At 52.9% G+C, this 23,290-nt stretch overlaps 8 protein-coding genes across 8 annotated transcripts; 6 read left to right on the top strand and 2 right to left on the bottom strand.

The window, feature by feature from the left end:
- The first annotated feature begins 124 nt into the window (after window positions 1–124).
- On the top strand, window positions 125–1,795 carry BDV17DRAFT_266134 (uncharacterized protein). Its single transcript, XM_073758239.1, has 2 exons — window positions 125–394; window positions 448–1,795. Exons 1-2 carry the CDS (start codon window positions 389–391, stop codon window positions 1,447–1,449), a joined length of 1,008 nt encoding a protein of 335 aa, XP_073614472.1. The 5' UTR covers window positions 125–388; the 3' UTR covers window positions 1,450–1,795.
- Window positions 1,796–3,512, top strand: BDV17DRAFT_266131 (ATP-dependent (S)-NAD(P)H-hydrate dehydratase). The gene is made up of 6 exons (XM_073758238.1): window positions 1,796–2,121; window positions 2,183–2,222; window positions 2,276–2,322; window positions 2,380–2,390; window positions 2,438–2,470; window positions 2,525–3,512. Exons 1-6 carry the CDS (start codon window positions 2,028–2,030, stop codon window positions 3,404–3,406), a joined length of 1,107 nt encoding a protein of 368 aa, XP_073614471.1. The 5' UTR covers window positions 1,796–2,027; the 3' UTR covers window positions 3,407–3,512.
- Window positions 3,513–3,757: 245 nt separating this feature from the next.
- On the top strand, window positions 3,758–5,270 carry BDV17DRAFT_266129 (putative adhesin). Its single transcript, XM_073758237.1, has 2 exons — window positions 3,758–3,827; window positions 3,879–5,270. Exon 2 carries the CDS (start codon window positions 4,488–4,490, stop codon window positions 5,076–5,078), a length of 591 nt encoding a protein of 196 aa, XP_073614470.1. The 5' UTR covers window positions 3,758–3,827; window positions 3,879–4,487; the 3' UTR covers window positions 5,079–5,270.
- Window positions 5,271–5,528: 258 nt separating this feature from the next.
- On the bottom strand, window positions 5,529–8,494 carry BDV17DRAFT_266128 (DNA replication licensing factor MCM7). The gene is made up of 4 exons (XM_073758236.1): window positions 7,947–8,494; window positions 7,758–7,888; window positions 5,789–7,706; window positions 5,529–5,729 (listed from the first exon to the last, which is right to left on the bottom strand). The coding sequence occupies exons 1-4, from the start codon at window positions 8,262–8,264 to the stop codon at window positions 5,661–5,663; spliced, it is 2,436 nt and encodes an 811-aa protein (XP_073614469.1). The 5' UTR covers window positions 8,265–8,494; the 3' UTR covers window positions 5,529–5,660.
- A 113-nt stretch (window positions 8,495–8,607) lies between these two features.
- Window positions 8,608–12,845, top strand: pex1 (AAA family ATPase peroxin 1). Its single transcript, XM_073754012.1, has 4 exons — window positions 8,608–8,822; window positions 8,892–9,128; window positions 9,181–9,259; window positions 9,313–12,845. Exons 1-4 carry the CDS (start codon window positions 8,712–8,714, stop codon window positions 12,552–12,554), a joined length of 3,669 nt encoding a protein of 1,222 aa, XP_073614468.1. The 5' UTR covers window positions 8,608–8,711; the 3' UTR covers window positions 12,555–12,845.
- Window position 12,846: 1 nt separating this feature from the next.
- Window positions 12,847–15,064, top strand: BDV17DRAFT_120906 (acyl--CoA ligase). The gene is made up of 3 exons (XM_073754011.1): window positions 12,847–13,244; window positions 13,291–13,908; window positions 13,958–15,064. Exons 1-3 carry the CDS (start codon window positions 13,145–13,147, stop codon window positions 14,908–14,910), a joined length of 1,671 nt encoding a protein of 556 aa, XP_073614467.1. The 5' UTR covers window positions 12,847–13,144; the 3' UTR covers window positions 14,911–15,064.
- Window positions 15,065–15,107: 43 nt separating this feature from the next.
- On the bottom strand, window positions 15,108–16,024 carry BDV17DRAFT_292370 (uncharacterized protein; the record flags this gene model as incomplete). Its single annotated transcript, XM_073762349.1, has 2 exons — window positions 15,108–15,691; window positions 15,763–16,024. 2 exons carry the CDS (start codon window positions 16,022–16,024, stop codon window positions 15,108–15,110), a joined length of 846 nt encoding a protein of 281 aa, XP_073614466.1.
- Window positions 16,025–18,253: 2,229 nt separating this feature from the next.
- On the top strand, window positions 18,254–22,626 carry BDV17DRAFT_266122 (uncharacterized protein). Its single transcript, XM_073758235.1, has 2 exons — window positions 18,254–18,830; window positions 18,896–22,626. Exon 2 carries the CDS (start codon window positions 18,969–18,971, stop codon window positions 22,470–22,472), a length of 3,504 nt encoding a protein of 1,167 aa, XP_073614465.1. The 5' UTR covers window positions 18,254–18,830; window positions 18,896–18,968; the 3' UTR covers window positions 22,473–22,626.
- Window positions 22,627–23,290: the final 664 nt, after the last annotated feature.

Here is a 23,290-nt window from a genome sequence, read left to right as displayed (position 1 = left end):
AGTGCTACGGCTGGTGCCGACTAAGCGAGTGCTGTGGCGCGGCAGTATCTCCACGTGACTGGGCGCTTCTAGAAGACAGCATGCTTTTGTCTGGAGTCCCTTATCTTCCCACGAGCCCAAGCCAGCCGAGTGAATGCCTTGAAGTCACTTCCAACCGGTCAATAACCCGGTTGCATTGTCACCCATCTGCCAGCTTACTTTTGCCACGATCGGGCGTCAATAGGCTTATCACCTGTCGAGCTACTGGTTTTCCGGTGGTCCACTGACGGAGTCATGAAGTTGCCTGTTTGCACAAACCACCGACGGTGAACCTGTTTGCATAAATACCCCGACCTCGCCCTCGCTCGCTCTTACCCGGAGCGGCATCGATCAAGCTCTCAGCGGCAAAATGAGTGTAAGCATACCATGTCTCAGTTGTTGAAGAAAGTTTCCACTGACAACGTCCAGTTTCTCGATTCTGTTCTTTCGTCCATTGAGACGGGCAAACCGAATCCCATCCCAACCTCCTCTCCTGCCCCGTCTCCCGCTATATCCTCCTCATCAAATCCCAAGCCAGAGGCTCGCAGACCTGTACCTGCAGCGCGTCCTGTTCCTATTGATCGCAAAAATGGAGTGTCAACCGGGGTGAAGCGAAAAGCCGACGAGCCGTTGGCACGGATCCAGAAGCCTGGATTGCAGATACCTGCCAGGCCAGCGCCCACAAAACCAGGCAACACCCGGTCGCCCTTGGACCCGCGCTCAACCACCACATCTAGGGTCACCAAACCCTCAACGGGTAGCAATGCAGCAACTGTCCGGAAGACACCACCAGCGCCCTCCAAGCCTCCGCCAAAAGGCTCTTATGCGGAACTAATGGCGAAGGCAAAAGCTGCGCAACAGAATGCTCCCACGCAGGTGGGAATGTTCAAACACCAATCAGTTCCAAAGGAAAAGCTGAGCAAAATGGAGCGCAAGAAACGTTTGATGGAGGCGCAAGCGAAGGAGAAAGATGGCAAGCAGTTGAAGAAGGCAGGTGCTTCCTCCAGCGTGTCCACATCCGCCAGATTAGGGAATACAAAGGCACTCCACAAACGAGATACCGAAGAACCGACTTATAAGGGCACTGCAAGGCCGCCGCCGCCGCCGCCTCAGCCGGCATACCGTGGGACGGCTAATCTTCCCAGCCGCAACGGCGATCGCAGACAGCTCAAGGCAAACAAACGATCCAGAATGGACGAGTATCTCGGCACAGACGAAGAAGATGAGGGCGACTACGCTGACGACTACGACGACTATTACTCGGAATCCTCGGACATGGAGGCCGGTTTGGATGATGTGGAGGAAGAGGAGGCCAAGGCTCTAGCTGCCGCCAGGCGCGAAGATGAAGAAGACATACGTGCAGAAGCAGCTGCTAAGCAGGCGAAGATGGAGCGCCGTAAGAAGCTCGCGACGCTGGCTTCTAGGCGATAATGCGCATTCCGCTATCATTCCATACTCCACCCTTCTCATTTCTTATCTTATCTGTTATCTTTTGACTCTCGGAAATGGAGCATCAGCATGGAATACCCGGGGGTGCATTACAGAAGTGGCTTTCTCAATTGCATTTGATGTACCTGTTGACTCCTTCAAGGTGTTTTTCTTTTTCTTCTCATGACCTAGCATCAGCGAGCGTTTATGGTATTACTAGATGGGGACGGCACTGTTCTCTTCCTCAGGCTTGTTCCTGCATTGTGGTTTATGCGGCGTTATTGTCATAGGTCTTAGTCAACTTAGTTTAGGTCAATATTCCATACTACTACATACTTATTCTTTATTCTAACTCCCGCTCTTTCTCCGACTGTACGGATAATGATTCCCTAGCCTCTTATATTTGGACTTGGTATAGATCATGGAAGCAGTCTTGTTTGCGCTAGCCCCACCAGGCGCTGACATCACCGGTTCATCAGCGTTCAATCAACTCCTTCAACATTCGCGACTTTTTAACTACCTTCGCGCTCTCATCTCAAACACCTCAACGTCTAGACTGTGCAATAAACAAACTCTCAATTATGGGCAAAGTGCAACACATCTCAGTGCCTTCCAAGGTGCTCCTTCAGAAGGCCCGCAAGATCGTCCCTCCAATGCTGGAGAAATTCCACAAGGGTAGGCATCCACGCTCTGGATAACTCTCAACCTTGTAGTTACTAACAATAAATCATTGCAGGACAGCAGGGTCGAATTGCTGTTATAGGAGGTTCTCTTGAGTATGTCTTCTCTGCTCGCTGCCTATCACGGACATCGAGCTGATTCCAACCAGCTACACAGGTGCACCATACTTCTCTGCAATGGCGTCAGCCAGACTAGGTATTTAAGCTTTAGCTTATCCTGACCTTCAATGTTGATATGCTAACTCTGCGCCAGGATGTGATATGGTATGACTATATTATCGGGTCTCTGGTCTATGCTAATGGTTGTCGAGAGTCATGTCATCTGCGAGAGCTCGGCTGCTACTGTGAGTTGCGCCGGCTACGAACCAACATCTGGATTGCAACTCATTTGAATCTAGGTCATCAAATCATACTCCCCAAATCTGATGGTTCATCCGATTCTACCGAGCAGTAACTCAGTCAAGGATCCTAAATCCATTGACGCTCCGTCTTTAGCAAGCCCCATCATCTCAATGCTGTCGAGGCTCCATGCACTTGTCATCGGGCCCGGCCTAGGTCGGGACGGTGTTACACTTCAGGTCGTCAAGGAGGTTATGAAGGAGGCGCGGTCCCGCTCAATACCGTTTGTCCTAGATGCCGACGGTCTACTCTTGGTTACAGAGAATCCTGATCTCGTAAAGGGTTACAAGAACTGCATATTGACACCGAATGTAAACGAATTCAGCCGGCTAGCGCAAGCACTGAAGATCGACGTCCCGAGTCTCGCACAGATCTCATCAGATGACGAGGGGGACAAGACGAGCAAGGAAGCCGAAGCCTGCGAGAAGCTCTCAAATGCCCTTGGCGGCGTGACAATCATCCAGAAGGGCCCGCACGACGTGATCTCAAATGGTAACACGAGCATCATCAACGATATCCAGGGTGGGCTGAAGCGCAGCGGTGGCCAGGGCGACACGCTCACGGGTTCATTGGGCACCCTACTTGGCTGGAGAGCAGTATACCACGACGGCCTCTGGGACTCAGGCGAGCAAGAGAACTTGAAGGAGGCGCAGTCGAAGGAGGAGATTCAAAGCGAGCTGGAGTCGAATAAGAGAATGTCTCCTACCACGTCATTGTTGCTTATCGCTTGGGCTGGGAGCGCAATTACGAGGGAGTGCTCCCGTCGGGCTTTCAAGGCGAAGGGGAGGAGCATGCAAGCGAGCGATCTCACGGACGAGGTACACGAGAGTTTCTTGGATCTCATTGGGGAGCCGGAAGGATCCAAGGTGCCGCATCTTTAAGACATAGCATGGTTTGCGGTGTTGTATATGCGTGGTAACAAATCCTGTCTATAGTCTGACACGAATTAATGTACCGTCCATGAATGAACACTACAGTTCGCAGTGATTTCTCCTTTTGTACTTCCGACTTTCCCGAGCTATATACTAGACATTAACTAGATGTAGTCTTGACTTCAGCCCAGGCCGATCATCACAGACGGACAACCACATGGATCAACAATTCGAGGCAATTAAATTGATGTCTCTGGTGCCAACCAATCTGACGCACCCACATCGGCTCGCAGGTGCCTCCAAATCCTTCCAAGGCCGACTGAGGATATCTCGTTCTCCAACTCACATTATTTGCCAGGTCTCAAACTCTCCCACATTCCATCCCCAACTTCTTGGTACTCTTGCCCCCGGTTTTGAGGCACCCCGCAAGGTCAGTCCATTCACTGTTCTCACTACCAAAAAAATACTAATTGCGCTTTAGTAGCCTCAACCTTCATTCAATATAATACCTCCTCAGCGTGCTGACTGCATGACACTCCCAAATGGATGCGGGGAAGCCGTCCAACTTCAGGTCCCGGCCAGGAACCTCATCACCATCACCTCCGTCATTACTCTCCAACATGGATGTATGTACACTTTCCCGATTGCGGCTTCACGAGTGACTTTATTTCCAGAAATAGCTAGGTCCGAAGGCCAACTCAGCCCAAAGCCCAGAGTCCATCGTTACGCAGATCTCGTGTTCGAACCTAATGTCCTCTCAGCCTTGAATGCAGTGGCTTCCGGTTCAGCCGCTAGAAGGAATTCCCCACCGATGGCCGCGCAGGTGCAGACTGCATCGAGCTAAGTAGCTCTGAGCACCGAGAACACTACTGAGAGAGAGAAACATGTCTCAGAACCGATGCCTTCCTCCTTTGTTTCCTCCTGCATCTGACGAGCCGGCAAGCCTGGTTATTGGGCGGGGCTTCGATGTTGAGTTTGCCATGTCTTAAGTTCGGTTCTTCTTCGCTCGACGAGAGCTGGAGGGATGGGGCTGGGTTCGCCGGAGGGATAGGTATAGCATATAGCTGAGCTGCTCACCTAACGCCCGCCTATGCCCTCATTCCGGGACACGGTCTGGGAGAGCCCAGGCGAGCTGACTCACATTCCTGAAATAGCTCGGGGCGAGGTATATAAAGAAGCACGCAATCCACCCAGAATCATCATCATCCTCATCCCAATCCCAAGCAAAGCAAGCAAAGCAAATCAAAGCTTCCATTCAGTTCCAATCTTGAATCCCAATCCCAACACCAAAGCCAAGCCAATCCTCCATCAACCAACAACCATGAAACCCTTAACCCTCCCAACCCTCCTCCTCCTCTTTACCACACCCCTGGCATTATGCAAACCCACGCCCCCACCCAAATGCGGAACATGCAATCCCCTCTCCGGACAAAACGGATGCGACATCACAACCTCCTGCATCAACACAGGCACACGCTTCCACTGCGCCTGCCGGGCGGGCTACAAAGCGAGCAAGCGCAACAACGACGTGAGCAAGCAGTTCCGGCTGCAGATGCCGGATTATGAGTTCCTTGTTTTCACGCCGGAGTATACGGAGTGTAATACGCTTTGTGATAATCCGTATGGGTATTCCGTGCAGCTTTGTGCTGAGGTGCCGGTTTATGATCGGTGTGTTGTTTGAGGTTGGGAGTTGGGTTGGGGGTGAGATGGGTGGTGATCAGGAGGTAGGGAGTAGGGTGGAAGAACGAAGGGTTGGGGTCTGGTTATATTGGTGATATGAGATGGTGAGGAGGGTGAAGACCGGGTTGATCTTGCTGCTTAATAAGTCTTGTTGCTCGGGTTGATCTTTGCCAGGTGGATTGCTGGGTTGTCGGTCCTTACTATGTATAATGTTGATAAGCAATGAATTGAACTTTTGCTATATATTTGATGCCGAGTGACCTATCAGGTAGACCTGAGACAATATAGAGATACTGGCAGTAGGTGCTCAACGAGTTTTTTGAGCAGTCAAGGCTCTTAAGAGGAGCAGCGTTGCAGATCAATGCTTACGAACTGGGCGACCTCAAGTTCAAACAATCAAACAGGATCTATTACTATGGAGAACTGACGTGGAGATAAAGATCAGTTATAATTGAGCAACTGAGATCATAGATATGGCAGAAATATAAGCAAGCCTCGTATACACCGTAACACCGGTCCCTCAACCCGCCTCATGCACTACCCTTAAAATCAACAAATATCCAAGCTGTGATACTGCATGTCATTACATGTCCATATCATCCCCGTTGTCAATAAAGACAAGGCGCGTCCCGCTGGCGATGACTTGCCAGACCTGAGAAAGTAAGTTAGTAATTGATACGACATGGAAAGCATTACCGGGCAAGAACTTACGGAAGAGCTTTCATACTCGTCAATTGTGGATGTGAGCTGATCTTCAGTGAACCCCTTGGCCAAGACTCTCTCGCGGATTCTCCGCATGCTGAGCTCACCATCCTCGCCATCCCCAACGGCAGCAGCGCCACTCTCAAGCATGCCACGAATGAGGTTGTAGATCTTGGATGTCGGGCTCTGGTCCAGGTGTGCTTGGCCGTCGTTGGTCAGGGACGCTCGGCTAACCTCGATCAGACGCAAAGCTTCGTCAACATCTTCGGTGACAACCTCTTCGCTGAATCGAAGTCGAGCAAGGGCTTGGGAGATACGGACGACACCAAGCAGCGTACGCGGGGTGACGTGAGAAAACTGCTTCTTGTTGGCTTCGTCGCGCTTTTGGCGCTTTCTCATCTGCACGTAGGCGCCGACCATGTAATCGGAGACCCTTGATGGGACGGTGGGTCGGTATGTTCGTGCCTTGGCAATGTATTGACGGACTTCATGAGGTGTGAACATGATACCTGCGTCTTCGTTTTCGGGGTGCTTGTTGTGCATGTGGACGTAGGTAACGTGGCTGGCCAACTCCTCGTCTGCTTCCGGGGAAGGAGAGTCGAGAATGAGGAACATCACGTCGAAACGGGAAAGCAGCGCTGCGGGCAAGTTGATGTTCTCGACGGGAGATAACCGAGGATTGTACCGACCATACAACGGGTTGGCCGCGGCAAGGATTGATGTACGAGCATTGAGAGTCGTGGTGATCCCTGCCTTCGAGATGGAAATTGTCTGCTGTTCCATGACTTCGTGAATGGCAGTCCGATCACCGTCCTCCATCTTGTCGAACTCATCAATACAGCAGATACCGTTATCGGCGAGCACAAGAGCTCCTCCCTCCAGCACCATCTCGTCCGTAACAGGGTCGCGCATGACTGCAGCAGTGAGACCAACACCACTGCTACCACGCCCTGTTGTGTAAACACCTCTCGGTGCAACCTTGGAAATGTATTTCAACAACTGCGATTTGGCAACACCGGGGTCACCCATCAGACAGATGTTGATATCACCTCGAATGTGCATGCCGTCGCCCATCTCTTTCGTGACACCACCAATGAGGAGCAGAAGCAGTGCTTTCTTGACGTCCAGGTGGCCGTAGATTTCGGGGGCAATGGATCGCGCGAGATATTCGTACATGTTGCCCGACTGCTGGTACTGCTCAATCTTACGAAGGGTTCGGCTGTCCATGCCAATGTCGTTGTAGGACTTCTTATGTTGGGTAATGTGTTGAGCTTCCAGGTAGGTGTCTGTGAGCAACCCCGCGCGGATCGCTCTGAAACCGGTGTAAGGTGTAGGAAGGAAGATACCTGCGATATCGACCAAATCACCGGGGTTCAGCTGCCGCGTAAGAGTGCCGGAGCAGTGGACTGTCATGGTACGCGGGATGTGACCGACAGGCACTTGATCCGCCATCTCCTGAATCTTGACTTCTTGAAAGGGAATGAATTTCGACGCCCTCGTGGAAAGAAAAAGCTGGCCCTTGGTGTTGTTCTCCTTGCACTCTGGGGAAGGACACTCCGTCATCGGAAGGAACTGCTTCGTCGTGACTGGCTGGAACACTTCGTTCCCACAACGATCGCAAGTGTAAGCATTAATCTGAACGGCTGGCTTGACGTCTGAAACCCGAGTTGTGATACCGCGGACTGTAATGAGGCTACCGAGATGCTCTCCGCGAACGTTTCGTACTGCAAGCGCTTTCGATCCACGCTCACTGCTGGAGCCCGTAGGAGTGAGAGGCTTGAAGTTAACGACGTATCGACGAGTTAGTTCCGGGGGGAAAATTGAGTTATCCAGTGGAGTGTCCATATCGGCTTCGGCGGCCATTGCCATGGCCTCGTTTCGCTTCTCGCGCTGCGACATGATCACATCGAGGACATCATCCTTGAACCTGTTCGCACCTTTAGCGCTAGTACAATCAGTTTGTAAACATCCTACGTACGTGATTTCCTTGGTCTCCTTTGGCATCACAGCATCCACGGCCCGAGAAAGAATCTCAACATAGCGCTTGGTATTCTTCTGGACAGACTGGGCAAGCTTCAAATCGACTTCTTCGGGGAGCGATTTTTCGTACTAGAACATGATGCGGTCAGACGTTTTTTCCACCGGGTCGCCGGAGGGTGAAGCTTACAGTAACAATATCGTCCAGCTCAATCAGAACATCGGAGCGCTCTCGGTCAGCGACATCCTGCAGCATTTGCATGTACTTGAGCTTCGGCTCCTTGTTTCGGCGGCGCCCTCCTCTGCTCTGCGCTCCGCTCTCATCGGCATCATCCATAAAGTCGTATTCATCGCTGGTGCCATCCTCGTCAATGTGAAGGTCTTCGATAGCTTCTGTTGCCGCGGACGCAGAGGACGACTCGAAGCTCTTGAAGTGTTTGAGGAAATCCTTGAAGGCGTCAAGCTGCCCGTTATAATCAACCGGGGCAGGGTACTGGTTCAAAGCCATGATGAAGCAACCGCGACAGCAACAGTTGGTTCAATTGGGTGTCCGGAAGCTCAACAGGAAGAGGGGCGCAGGTGTTGCGGAAGTTGGGACTTGACAAAGGCTGGGTAGTTTTCTCCAGCACAAGGAGCTGAGTTTGCAGCCTCAGGCCCGGTGCACGTCGCGTCGCGAAAGAGACGCGTCGCTGGAATTTCTGCCTTACTTTCCAGGCAACAAGACCAGCAGCTAATGGTCGCATATGAGCACGTGAACCGGAGCGGAAGAAGTCTCGGTCCGACGGCGCTGAGGCACAACTCTGCTCGGCGTGATTGTGGAGTCTAGTCCGGGGTTGGAGCCGGCGCTGGACTTCCTCTCCATGCTCCCAGTCCAGAGTCTCGCTCTCCCAGCGTCCCCGCGACTTGTATATAGCACACAGCCATTGACTGGCACTCTGCTTGTGCGCCTCTGAAGATGGCGCCCAGGAAACCCTCTACTACGGCGGAAGTCGCCTTGGTTCCTCTGAAGAACTGCCTGGTCAACTTGCCGCCTTCCCTGGTGTCTCTGCTGGTCAATGCGAACACGGTAAGCTTTCCGCCGGCATTCTACTATACTGCACTAGGACCGTACTGATGAGTCTTTAATGCGCTTCAGACTGCACAGAATGTGATTGTCGAGTTACAATACCGCCCAACCGTCGGACGAGATGGAAGCACTACCCCGCGATCATGCTACCTGGGGTGGACAGGAATGCCGAGCAAACGAAGAATCGCACCCGTCGTGGGAAGAGACGGAATCAGCAATTCATCTTCTACAAGAGAACAGGATGCTTCTACGGTTGAGTTGGATACCACATTTGGGAGGGTCCTCGGTTTGAGCGAGGGACAACGGGTAAGTCTGAGTACTAGCCCCAGACGCTCGGACAATTCTGACGGCGCTTAAGGTCGGTATATTTATTCACATTGACCCTCCAGTGGCTCATACTATCAATATCGAGCCGTTGACACCGGAGGACTGGGAGAGTATGTTTGCGTCTCATGTGGTGGGCTTGTGCGGCCGCTAACCATATGTCTAGTCATCGAGCTGCATGCGACGTTTTTAGAACTCAACCTCCTGTCGCAAATCCGCGCTCTGCCCAATCCCACATATACAACACCAGAAGTCGATCATATGCATCCTCTAGCGTTGCACCTCTCTCCTACATCCACAGCAAATATCGTTATCACCTCGCTCACTCCTGCTCCCTCCAACACATCTCCCTTTGCTAAGATTGCTCCCGACGCGGAAGTCATTGTCGCCCCAAAAACACGTCCAAAAGCAAATACGCGAGTGTCTCGCGGGGATAACCGGAGTGTGACCGGCAGCAGTAAAAGAAGTGCCGGAGGGAGAAGCAGCGGAGGAAGCACGGCGCATGGGAAAACCAGCAAAGCCGAGACTAGCCGAGGAGCTCTTTACTTCAGAGGACTGGATCGTCAGTGGTCGGATCAATACTTTGACGAAGAGTCAGAGGAGGATCATAATGAAGGTCTTCGTATCTGGCTTGATCCTGATGTGCTCGCCACAAAGGAACTCCGGGGCGCTAGCTGGGCATGTGTCACACTCGTCCAGCCTTCCGGGTTGAAGCCACCACTCGATCCTCAGCAGCAGATAAGTCAAACCGAGCAGAAGGCTAGCGACGCTGGGACCCCTACGACAAAACTTGTAGCCAAATTGGCTCCGTGGATCGACGCGCCTGACCCGCAACACGCTGCTTTGTCTTCACTAATTTGTTCGGCAATAGGAACTGAAGGCATGGTAGGCGGTATAATTCGTGTAGAGGCTGCGCCTCCACCGCTGCAACGGTCCGCTACCAAGGCACTCAAAATCTACCCCTTTTCAGCAGACATGTCCAAGCGAAAGGATGGATTGAAGTTTGGCGCTGATACCATTGCCGCGAAGGATGCCTTAGCGGAGCGTATTAAGGTTCTGTATGGCATCACTGGATCGAGCAAAGGATTACTCACAGGTCCCATTACTGATGGCATGGTCCTACCGAAGTCTGATAACCAAGGAACCGTGTCAGCATTCGACGGAGCTATTATTCGGTTTGATCCTCCGCTAAAGAACAGCTCCGATCCATCCAAGTCAGAGTTTGGATGGCTGTTAGGGTCTGATGCGAAGCTGCCCCTTGATATCCAAGCTGAAGTACCAAAACCAGCTGAACAGAATGCGTTGAATTTGGCAATGGAGGATCCAATCCCGGCTACTGCTCCTCCAATGGTTGGAATTGACCATGTTATCTCTCAAGCTCTAGACAATCTCAACAAATCTTGCTCCGTTTTGGTGACCGGTGGGCTCGGATCTGGGAAGACTGTCTTGGGTCAACTGCTGGCGCACCGTTTACAAAAAGAGTCACTTTTCAATGTGAAATACTTTTCATGTCGGAAACTCCTGACGGACGAAACTAGGATTTCCAACATCAAGGAGACGCTGAACCGCCTGTTCATGTCTGCAGCATGGTGCGCTCGACTTGGTGGACAATCAGCTGTGATCCTGGACGACCTCGACAAATTGTGCCCGGTGGAAACAGAACTACAAGTGGGAGGTGACAACGGCCGTAGCCGTCAGAACAGTGAGGTGGTTTGCTCCATGGTCCGCGAGTTTTGCTCTATGGACTCTGGTGTTGTGCTCCTCGCGACAGCGCAGTCCAAAGAATCACTAAACAACGTCATCGTGGGCGGCCATGTGGTCCGCGAGGTCATTCACCTGAGGGCACCGGATAAAGAGGGAAGACGCAAGGTTCTTGAATACCTGACAAGTGGATCTCCCAGCGCCACGGCAGAAGCCGGTCCGGCGACTGTCAATGGTCACACGAGGACAACCAGTATATCTTCTCATGATTCCTGGCTAGACCCTTCGAACCCAGGCAGCCGACCAAGCTCATCAGGTGGAGACGGTTTCGTCCTTGGCCGGGATGTCGATTTCCTCGACCTAGCTGGAAAGACTGACGGGTTCATGCCCGGAGATCTGGTGCTGTTAGTTGCGCGAGCACGCAACGAAGCTCTCATTCGATCTGTCACCGAGTCATCGGACGAGTCCAAGGCGATCACGCTCGGATCATCAGATTTCGACGATGCCATCAAGGGCTTTACCCCGGCGTCGCTTCGCAACGTGACCCTTACTTCATCCACCACAACATTCTCCTCCATCGGTGGGCTCCACGAGACTCGGAAGATGCTGTTAGAAACACTGCAGTATCCAACAAAATATGCCCCCATTTTTGCACAATGCCCGCTGCGGTTGCGGTCTGGTTTGCTACTCTACGGTTTCCCTGGCTGCGGTAAAACTATGCTAGCTAGTGCCGTGGCGGGCGAATGTGGTCTTAACTTTATCAGCGTGAAGGGGCCTGAGATCCTCAACAAGTATATTGGTGCCAGTGAGAAGAGTGTACGTGATTTGTTCGAGAGAGCGCAGGCAGCTCGACCATGCATTCTGTTCTTTGACGAGTTTGACAGTATCGCGCCCAAGCGTGGACACGACTCTACTGGAGTTACGGATCGAGTGGTCAACCAACTTCTCACCCAGATGGACGGTGCCGAAGGTCTCTCGGGAGTCTATGTCCTTGCGGCTACGTCCCGACCAGACTTGATTGATCCCGCGTTGCTTCGTCCCGGTCGTTTGGACAAGTCCCTACTCTGCGATATGCCCAACCATGCTGACCGGGCGGATATCGTTCGAGCAGTCAGCAAAAAGCTTGCGATGAGTGATGAGGTAGTGTCCCGGCTGGACGAGGTTGCAGCGCGTACGGTGGGCTTTTCCGGCGCGGATCTGCAGGCTGTGGTATACAATGCACATCTAGAGGCAGTACATGACGCCCTCGGCGATCGATCTGGAGACAAGCCGCCAGCAAAGACGGCCAAGACCTCCACCCCCAGCACGAGCAGTCGCTCATTCATCCAATTTCTATACTCCGATCTAGAGCAGCGAGCCGGAACAGTGGCAATGCCGGCGCCCGCAGTAGTAGCATCCAAGCTTGATGCACTGAAAAGCGCAAGGCGCCGCCAACGGCAGCTCGAACAAGGCGGTGGCAGTTCAGCCCCTACCAACGGCAACGCAGCGGCCAATTCTCAAGATCAAGGTCCGGATGAAAGTCGGGAAGAGATCATCGTACGGTGGGAACATATGGAGCGATCTTTGAACACGACGCGTAGTTCCCTCAGCGAAGCCGAGCGGAGACGGCTACTGGCCATCTACCGAGAGTTCGTCGAGGGCCGAGATGGTGAGATGCCGAATGGCGAAGGAGGGAGGGAAATTGGTGGCCGGACGAGTTTGATGTAGCATATAATAGAGATAGATGATCGCGTTATATATTGTGTGTATATTATTTGCATTCATCTGTGTGCGGTGGCCATCTGAAACCCACTGCTGGACCGGATAATGGATCCAGTGCCGTACCGGTAGAAGCTTCGCCATCGGAATGCCGAGTGGGGGATCTGCCAATGCCGTTCGCACAATGCAGGAAGGAATCTCGAATAGTCAATATAAAGGAATATAGATTGGCAAAAGGGACGATTGATGTTGATTTGATGATACTCTCACCAAGCCCCGAAAATCAACTGTGGTGGCGGGACGAACACTGCCTCCTTCCGCATGGGGAAATCCGGGGTCGGGTCAGGTGATATCATGCCGAGGGCCGAACAAACTGTGGCCATCGAGTAGTCTGGTTGCGATATAGCCGACGCTCTTATTAATGGCGTCCAAAATGCTTTCCAGGATTCCCTAGCTTGCATCCTTCGCTCCCTCTCTTCCCTCCTCCCCTCCACCTCTCGCGGCTTCTTTGTTCTCCTCGTATCTGCTTTCCTTCCCCGCATTTTCCCCCTCTACACCCGTTTCCCTGCTTATCTCTTGCATCCTCTCCGACCTTCACAATGCCGGTCTCCTCGCAATACCCTGTCGTTGACATTCCTAATGTCGACCTATGGACCTTCCTTCTCGAGCGCAAAGATAAGGCGTTTCCCGACGATAAGGGTGAGTCGTACCTCCTCTTTATCCCCAAGTCTACTAACCGGACCAGTTATCTACACGGACGCGGACACCCGACGGTCCTACACCTACAAAGATCTCAAGCAAGCCGCTATTACCTTCGGTCAAGGATTGAAGGCCATCTATGACTGGCGCAAAGGCGATGTTCTCGCTCTCTATACCCCCAACAGCATTGACACCCCGGTTGTCATGTACGGCGCGCTATGGGCCGGTGGTGTCGTCTCTCCATCCAACCCCGCTTATACCGTGGAGGAGCTTGCCTTTCAATTGAAGGACTCGGGCGCGAAAGCTGTTGTCACCCAATTGCCTGTGCTCCCCATTGCACGCGCTGCCGCAAAGCAAGTTGGCATTTCGGATGACCGCATTATCTTGATTGGAGACCAGCGCGATCCAGAGGCCAAGGTCAAGCACTTTACCTCTATCCGCAACATCTCAGGCGCCACCCGCTTCCGCCGTAGCAAGATCAACCCGGAGAAGGATCTGTCATTCCTTGTTTACAGTAGTGGGACTACTGGGATTCCCAAAGGTGTTATGCTGAGCCATCGCAATATTGTCGCAAATAGTCTTCAGCTGGCCGCGGGCGAAGCTGGCAATCTCAAATGGAACAACGACCGTATACTCGCCTTCCTTCCGTTCTTTCACATCTACGGTACGTTATCTGCACTTGATTGTTGGTATCAACGCTAACTTTGTCGCAGGTCTGACATGTCTTGTCCACCAAACTCTATATCAAGGATATGAGCTCGTCGTAATGGCCAAGTTCGATCTCGAAAAATGGTGTCAGCATGTGCAAAACTACAAGATTACTTTCAGTTATGTGGTTCCGCCGGTTGTCCTCCTCTTGAGCAAACATCCCATCGTCGAGAAATACGATCTCTCCAGTATTCGCATGATGAACTCTGGTGCCGCTCCCCTCACCCAAGAACTTGTTGAAGCCGTCTACAAGCGCCTCAAGGTTGGTATCAAACAGGGATACGGCTTGAGCGAGACAAGTCCAACAACCCACACTCAACCCTGGGGTGAATGGCGCGAGAGCGTTGGTTCAGTCGGCAAACTCCTCCCGAACATGGAAGCCAGATACATGACCATGCCCGAGGACGGCTCAGACCCAACCGAAGTGTCCACCGGCGAGGTCGGCGAGCTTTACCTCCGCGGACCCAACATATTCCAAGGCTACCATAACAACCCCTCCGCAACCGCCGACTCCATCTCCTCAGATGGCTGGTTCCGCACCGGCGACGTCGGCTACCAAGACCCAAAGGGCAACTTTTACATCACAGACCGCGTCAAGGAACTCATCAAATACAAGGGCTTCCAAGTCGCGCCCGCCGAGCTCGAGGGTATCCTCGTCGACAACGCCTCCATCGACGACGTTGCCGTCATTGGACTCGAGAGCAAAGAACACGGCACCGAGGTCCCCGTTGCCTTCGTTGTAAGGAGCGCAAAGAGCAAGAGCTCCGGTGTATCTGCTGCAGATGAAGCGTCGAATATCGCGACGTGGCTAGAGGCTAAGGTTGCGCATCATAAGCGGCTGCGTGGTGGTGTGCGGTTTGTCGATGAGATTCCCAAGAGTGCGTCTGGGAAGATTCTTAGGAGGTTGCTGAAGAAGCAGGCGGCGGAGGAAAGTGCTGCGCCGAAGGCTAAGCTGTGATTGCGGCTTGAGTTTTATAAACTCCTTGTGTATATTTTGCGATTGGCGCTATGTAGCGGTTAAGATGTCTGTAAATATATATACCCATTTAGACCGAAGACTTACGAAACATGAATAGATTCAAATGCCGAATCCACACAGATTTCATGATTCATTCAATTTATATATAATCCGTACCATACCCATCAGCTTTAAACCTACGCATCCAACCCAAACTGCTTAACCATAGCACCCACATCCTCCCCCTCCACATCATCACTCCCCTCCTTAACAACCCTCTCAACCGCATCCTCAATCTTCTCCTCACCGCCCAGCAAATCAAACCACCCCCTCGCCCCCTCCTTCACAAGCAACGCATCCGCAACCCGCGCTACATCCTCCCGACTAATCTTCCCCTCACTCGCCGTCTTCCCCAACTTGACTTTCCCCGTCGCAGACTCATCACTTAGCTGTCCGGGCCGCAGACAAATCGCATCGAGCACATTCACCTTCCCACCACCAGCAGATACTTGTTTCGCGCGAGCCGCGGCGTGAGCTGTGAGATACTCATCCGCCTCAAGCTTCGCTTTCGCGTACGTTGGGAGCACATTATCGAATGTGTTTCGCGAATGAGCCCAGTCTGCGTCTGTGAACCAGGAGGGCCTATTACGGCGGGATCCGATCCATGAGACGAGGAGGAATTTTGTTACGCGGGGGTGGGCGTAACTTGCGGAGATGAATGCCTTTGCGGCGACTTCGTCGACTGCGATTGTTCGGCTGGGGCCGCCTTTTCCGCCGGCTCCTGGATCATACAAAATATCATCAATACCAAGCAGTTCCTTTTGCTACGTGAAGGTGAGGTTGATAACCTACCGGCCGACCAAACAACATAATCCGGATCCACCGCCTTAATGATCTTCGCGGCGTCGTCGTGAGTCTTTACATCGTCGAGGCTGGAGACGAGGACATTGAGCTTGCCATTCCCCTTCGCGGTTGCGGAGTTGGCAAGCGCTTGGATCTCGGCTTCGTGCGCGGGGTTGCGGATCACGCTGGTAACGTTCCAGGAGCGCGCGAGGAGGAGGGGCGTTAGGTGCAGGGCGATTTTGCCGTGGCCGCCGAGGAGGAGGACGTTCATGGTTATTTCGCTGGGGTTGGTTCTGGAATGGGACTGTGAGTGAGTAAGATGTCTGTTAATGGTAAAGATAGATGGTTGTAGGAGTTCTTTTAGAGCTGGTCTGCTTCAACTGAAGTCGTTAATGCAGCTTTTGCGTGATGCGGGGTGGTCTCGGTGAGGTGCATTCGTTGAGTTACTGAGGGGATTATTAATACGACATCATTGCCCCGGGCCTTATTTGTATCTCTTCGAAATTGCAACAGAAGGTAGTAAGAGTGTGCAAACAACCGCAAGCGACCGCATTATTCATCGCCGATTCGGCCGGATATAATCCATGAATCATGCTGGCTCTATCCCATTGCTGCCAGATGTAGAAGAGAAGGCAAGTTCGGGCCGATAACAATAAATGGAGCCAGCGGAGTCGCGGGCAGCAGTTGCCCCGAAATAAAATAAAAGACCAACGGTTCTTCCACCTTCTAGCGTCAGCTCAGAACAATCTGAAGCCATCGCCGACTCAAGATCTCTACCAAATAATCGAAGGTGAGGCCACAGTGACCACTGATCAGCCCCGACAAGGCGCTGCTGAGTGCAACTGGTTGGTTCTCGGCATCACAGTTCTGAAACCCCGTTGGTCTCCGATTGCGCATCACGAGTGGAGGGGAGAGCGCTGAAATGCGCTGAAATACGAACAAATCATCGAAATTGGAGGGGGCGTGCTCCGCCTCAGATCCGATTCAGATCGATTTCTGCATATTGCAGGACGCGAGAGTGGTGCAGGATGACCACATTGATCAGGCCAGAATCTGAGGATCATGAACGACTGATCTGGTCTGTGATTCTGTCCTTCATATCACGGATTCTGCCTTTCTGATACATTTGGACGGTCGTCGCCTTAGTTGCTCTTAGCTGCCTTGAACTGCTGACTAGCTGCCTTAGCTAGGGCTCGCCCAGCGCCTGGCCCGGTTCGGCCTAGTCAGGGGCACAACCGTTGGTGACACAAAAAGACCACTGGCTGTGTGCTTGTGTACTCGTATTACGTGCTGCCGTAATACCCACATTACGCCACGCGCAATTCAAGGCTCCAGCCCAACGGCTGTCAAAACACTCTAAGAGCCAGTCTCGAAAGTCAATTCCCGGAATCCTGGTTAATATTATAAGGTTGATTAAAAGGAATCGAGCACGGACTCGCGAAAATTCTGTCGCTACTCGAAACTCAACGGACCAAGAGATCCTGATCCTGATCGGACCCGAGGAATTCGCGGGATGCAGGTGCCAGGAATAGCTCCCTCACTAGCAGGCTGCCATGCAGCGTACATTGCACAGCGCCGTGCCGCCATTCCGTCTCTCGGGTTCTGCAGTGACAGTCTAACTCTTGAGTCCATTCATTGTTATTACAGAATACTGTACAACAAAGTGATTGCTCAATTCTCAAAGTCGGGACGAAGGCGACGAGACGAATAGCAGCATACCATGGACTCTGGTGAAACACTGGGAGCCAACGAGATAGATCACATACGAGCTCAGCTGATGCTGAGATGCTCCATCGCGAAGACTATCGAGTGAGAACTCGACAGATATGCAGGAGGGAGGACTATCGAGGCTGAGATTGCAGTGGTCCACTTGGATTGATCTTGAAAACAAGAAACATAAGCAGCGCGACTGATGTCTTGATGAGATCATGCACTTATCAATTAATTGAGTGCCCTTTCCAGAGCATCCCCAGTCTATATGCTCCTCACTTCCTTCGGGTTGGAGGTAATGCTGATAGAGGAAAGTCCGTTGGCCAGCAGTGGGCATGCGCCTGAACAAGTGAATAACCGAAATGATGCCGGCAATTGTGCAAGGCTGATTGGTGGAGGTGGCCAGTGGGCACTGCAAGGATCGCGGAGCCCCTGCCTGTGGTTCCGTACGGTAACCGCTGTATTTCCATGGTTCGATACAGCTTGTTTACACTCAACAGTCTTCTTTCTCACAAGAGAGGAAAAAGCTACACAATAGACAGTACGAACATTAATGTAGAGATTGTCTGATGGGCAAACGCAAGACAGGGAACGCTTGGTCTGATTCACTCATTGTCTGAACAGCGTCAATCGGCCTCGTTGGTGGACACGCAGGGGAGCAGTAAAAGAGTAGGCGTGTCGATCGACTCCGCGACCCAAAAAACCAGTTGGAGCTGACAAGAGTCTGGACTTTGTGACTCTGATTCAGTCCCTCACTAATAATTAATTATTTTATTGTTATTTCCCAAGGGCCAGGACTTTGGATGCAAAATAAAAATTAAATCGTCGATCGAGATCCTTCTTCTCCTCGCTCGCTATCTGCCTATCTCTTCTCTCAGCCATTCGTTTCTTCTCCTTCCAACCATCTCGCAACCACCACCCGCGACCTCAATCTCGTCTTTCGCTTTCCTTTCCTTTCCTCTCTGCATCCGCCTCCATCCTACCTAGGTTGTACGTCCAAGTGCCGTACCTTGTCCAATCTGCACATCGCCTCCGCTGCAGCCACATTTCTGCTCCGACTCCCGCCAACCCTCTCCATCAATTCGACAATCGACCAGCTGGAGCTGCTCGGCCAATTTGACATCCAATTAATCCTCCAGAACCCGAATCCGGAGATTATTCGCGATACCTCTCGCCCGGTACTTTTCTGGTCGTACACGTCTCATTCGCTGCGCGACAGATCGGCCACGGACCGGTTCCGCAGGGTGCTCCAGGGGATGATCTGATGCTCACATTCGCTACCCGTCATTGAGCTCTCCTTTTACGAATATCTCAGATCCATATCATCTGCAGGCTTTGTCTCTTTCTGCATCTTCGATCTTCGCTCAGTAGGTTCCCCTCATGGCACCTCCAATTTACAATATCGCCTGAGCAATTGATTCTAACTCGTAAGACTGGTTTGAGCGTATCGTTGATATTTCACGACAATAACTTTCCCTGGTGGAAAGAATTAGCAACCAACAATCATGAATCGATTCCGCAAATCCAAGAAGGAGCCGAAGAAGGAGAAGGTCAAGGACGATGTCATGGTCACCGAAACCAGTCTCCCGCCCAGTCCGAGTCCCGCCACGACGTTCGGCGCGATTTTGAAGAAAAACAACAGCAAGAAGGAACCCGAGCCGAAGCCCGCGGGCGAACTCGACCTTGCGTCCGCGCTACCTTCCACAGATGATTTCCGCACTAGCTTGCTTATGCCGAAGTTGTCGGCGCGATTTAGCATGTTAAGAGACCAGGACGATCCCGAGTCACTTATCGGAAAGGCCAGCGATGATAGTGTTTTATTTCCTAAACGCGCCTCACGGTTAAATCTCTTCGGCCATAACCCGACGCTACTTTCCGATATTGAGGAAGCTTCCGTCTGCGGGCGCCCGTCATTTACCGTTGGGCGAGGTTCCTACGCATCGGGGAGCGATGGCTACACTGGTGACGACGATTCGCAACATGACAGTATAATGAGCAGGGGTCGCCGCACAGAGGGAAATAACTTGTTCGGAGGACGACAAAAGGTGTATAAGATCGCACACTCCGGGTCTGGTCGCTCTGGTCGTGCAGTCTACGAACATGACGTTGGTAATGCAGTCTTCCGACCAAGAGTCGTTGAAACAGAAAAGGACGAGCACGTCTACTCCCCGCAAGAATCTGAAGATGGAATGTCTAGCGTGTCATCATTCAACCGCACCACCTACTCATCGACCACATCCGGCCCGATAGGCAATGCCCGCATCTCGACGGCTGCGACTTCAGTTGATGAGCAGTTGACGACATGCCCTGCTCAAGGACCCTATGGCAGTTCCGAGTCTGTTGTCCTGCCAAAACCAGCGGGTCCCGGGATGGCTGCAGAACGAGGGTCCGTACGGACTCGGCGTCTCTATGGCCAGGCGCTGGAGCAGTCCGTTCACAACCATCAGTCATCGGCTCTGCATCGCTTAGAGAGTCTGAGCCGTCAGCGAGCAGGCACCCCGGAAATGCCTACTCTCAACCGAAACTATTCTCGAAGTGCCATGAACCTGCGCAACGGTCTGCAAAAGCTTACCATTGCCGAGCCATCGCCAGTTGCCTCGCGTCCCACCAGCCCTCCCTCATCTGCTACTTCCCCAACTCCGCCACACCTGGAGCCTGAATTGAAACCTCCCGGTCACAACCAGCTTCCACTCAGTCCTCCAGTCAGCGAGAATGAAGAAGTGAACTTCATGGCGTCTGTACAACCGGAGGATCGCGGAAAAGCCACTGCCATGGGTATGTTCAACAAGCCGCAAACTACTTACGATGAGAACCAGTTCTCTCGCCGCCAGCTTCAAATGTTCCAAGAACGAGCTATGCCCCCGCAATGGCAACAATCACCAGCACCTGCTCCCCAAGAAGTCAAGACGCGCTCACGAGGTCCCTCAAACGCTAGCCAAAAGTCGCGACCTGCCTCTGCTGCATCATCTCACTACAGCGAAGCACGTCGTCCCGGTAGTCGGTCCACCGGAAAGAGTGTCAATGCATCCCCTGCCAGGGGTCATGTTGGCACTTTCTTCGACAACTCAAGCCCGAGCGAGACCGAGGACGAGGGATATGGACCCTCGCGCGATGATTACTCTATTCACAGTGACCACCCCGCCTTCCGCTCGAGAACTCCATCCAAGCCATCCACCCCAACTGGCGAGGGGAACCACAGCACTCTTCCTGAGGTGCGGTACTCGGACTTGAACGACCTGAAGCCCATCGCAGAGCACACCGAAACCGTCCCTGAACAGACCAGTGACACACCCGAGAAGCCTGACTCGCCAACGCTACCCGCAGGTCTAGGCCTCAGCGGTCTTGTGCGTACGCATCTTCGCCAGGACAGTGACAAGTCCTCCATCCTGCCGCCACCTTCTCCTCAATTCCCTCCGCCTACAGAGCATGAGACTCTGCCAGAACCTGCCATTGAGCAGCTTCCTCTTGACGAACCAACCCCTCAGCCTCCCAGGAGTGTGCCCCGCCCACCGCCGATCCCCGACTGGCGAGATGAACTTATGGCCCACCACCGGCGCCAAGGAAGCACAGAGACGCAAAAGGAGCGAGAGGAATTTGAGATCGAGCTAGCGGAGCGACGACGAAGGGTGCAGGAGAAGCTCCGTGATCATGCTGAGGGTGAGAGCCGCGCAGCAAGCCCTGTTGGATCCGGCCGCGGAACCCCTGATCTCGGCCAGCCCAAGCCTGGAAACGCGTTCGCTCTTCTCAAGAACAAGCCCGGCAAGCATCATCTCTTCAGCCGTGGCGAAACTCGCGGTACCAAGGGCTTTCCTTTCGGAGGCAACACTTCTACACCGACATTAGTTCCGGATGACCCCTGGGCGGAAGAGGAGAGGATGGCTTTCCCTCATATTGGAAAGCACAACAACTCGAGCGCCCCCCAGGTAGGAGAACGATCAGAACGGTCTATGCGCTCTAGAATCGCCAGCTTTGGGCGCCGCAGCAACGACGAGTCCCGGGAATCGAGCCGTAGCCGCGGCGCATCCCCTCACTCGAGCTTCCGGTCTCGCCGTGAACGATCGAGCTCGAACGCATCGAGCCGCTCCAAGAGCCGCTCCCGCCGCGATAGAGACAACCTCACTACCCTGGAAGAAGACGATACCTCTGACAACAGCTTGTCGTCTCGTCATGGCCGCCGTGGCGTGACTTCGGTTGCCTCATCCGCCCGCCCTTCCCTTGATGGCCCGGAGCCGTCTATCTATGAGAAATCCATCTATGAGCGAGCCCCATCTTCTGCATCCGGTTTCTATCGCCCAGAAAGCCGAACTGCCACACCAATTGACCGACTATTTGCAACTCCCGTAGCCAACTCACCCATCATCGGCGCACCCCGACCATCCCCCGCCGCTCCCCCCTTCTCAGCCAACGCAACACCACCCCTCTACGACATCAACGGCGACTCCCCCACAACAGCCTCCTTCACCGCTCCCCAGAACGCGCAGCCCCTCCCCCAACGCGCAGCCGGCCACACAGGCCTCCAAAAGCGCCCAGTCGACAAGACCAAAATCTCCGAACCAACCTTCATCTCCTGCACGTCCAACGTCCCCACCGTCGGCCTCCCACCCGGCGCAAGCCTCAGCAACGGCATGGAAACACCCCCCATCCCACCTATGAACCCGCGCCGCCGCCGCCAGACAACCACACAGACTATCCTTGGCGCCTTCAAGGAGAAGCATGACCCTACCGTCATGCCGCCCGGTCCCTCACGCACGCAGACAACGCCCCTTCCCGAGCGCGGCCGCGAAGAGCAGAGCGCCTTTGACGACGAGGGCAGCGAGAAGCGGTCTCGTTCTCGCCCGCGTAACCGCCTCCGCAAGATCTCCTCCGAGGGCGGCGACATGAATGCACATGCGCATGCGCATGCTGTTCAGAATGCGATGGCGCGCCAGACGATGTCTGCTAATCCGTCGCCGGCTCCTACACCGCCACCTTTCCAGCCTCGCATTCCGATGGATGGGGGCATGTTCTGATTGAATTGATCTATTGATATATTACGTCCATGTCCATCTTTAGCAATGTTTCCTTTTTCCACCTTGCTTACTGTTAATGTATAAGATACCACCGTCTGATGATTGTGATCGTGATACCAATGCGTTTTGAGCGGTGGTTTGTCTGGACTACTTAGTGTTTCTTTGGTTTCTTGTTCATAGTGATAATGAGAAAATACTTCAATTGATATTGCTCCATGACAGTAGAAGAGAAAAGCAGCAGCAGCAGTCTTCTTGACTTTGAACTCTCTGAGTAAACACCTACAGTCGAAGCACCGATATAGGACCAACGACCTTCAAGAGTCCATGATTCCCTCTTCCAACGCGCCTTCCCCGTCAGTACTCGACTTCCATCAGCCGTGCGATAAGTTGATGATCCCACAATGCAGTATTTTCAAATAGTCATCCGGTACGTATCAATCAAGGCACGTACTATTACTAGACATACCACCTCACCTCACCTCACCTACGGCACAACCACCTAATATTTAATAAGAACAGCTGACTTTATACTCATGCCTATACCATTGTCTTTTGAGTACCTAAGTAGGTGGTGATTTGTCCAGGCTGCTACTAGTTCCCCGCTCTGAGCTGATAAAGGGGAAAAGAAAAGAATTACCTTGATAGAACGAATACAATACAATACATATTTGTCCCGCTTAGCAACTGACTGCTTCGTCCTAGCAGGACTGGCAAGGTGGTTGGTTGGATTACTGATCGATGCAGGTACTAGTACGTAGAGGGGGCGCCTACTACCTAGATCCTGGCAGTAAAACTTTACGGAAGGAGACAGACACCTC

The sequence above is a fragment of the Aspergillus undulatus genome (genome assembly GCF_047715775.1).
Source record: "Aspergillus undulatus strain CBS 261.88 unplaced genomic scaffold BDV17scaffold_32, whole genome shotgun sequence".
In the NCBI taxonomy this organism is placed as follows: Eukaryota; Fungi; Ascomycota; class Eurotiomycetes; order Eurotiales; family Aspergillaceae; genus Aspergillus; species Aspergillus undulatus.
Note: the sequence above shows the minus strand (reverse complement) of the source record. Positions and strands in the feature narration are given on the sequence as shown.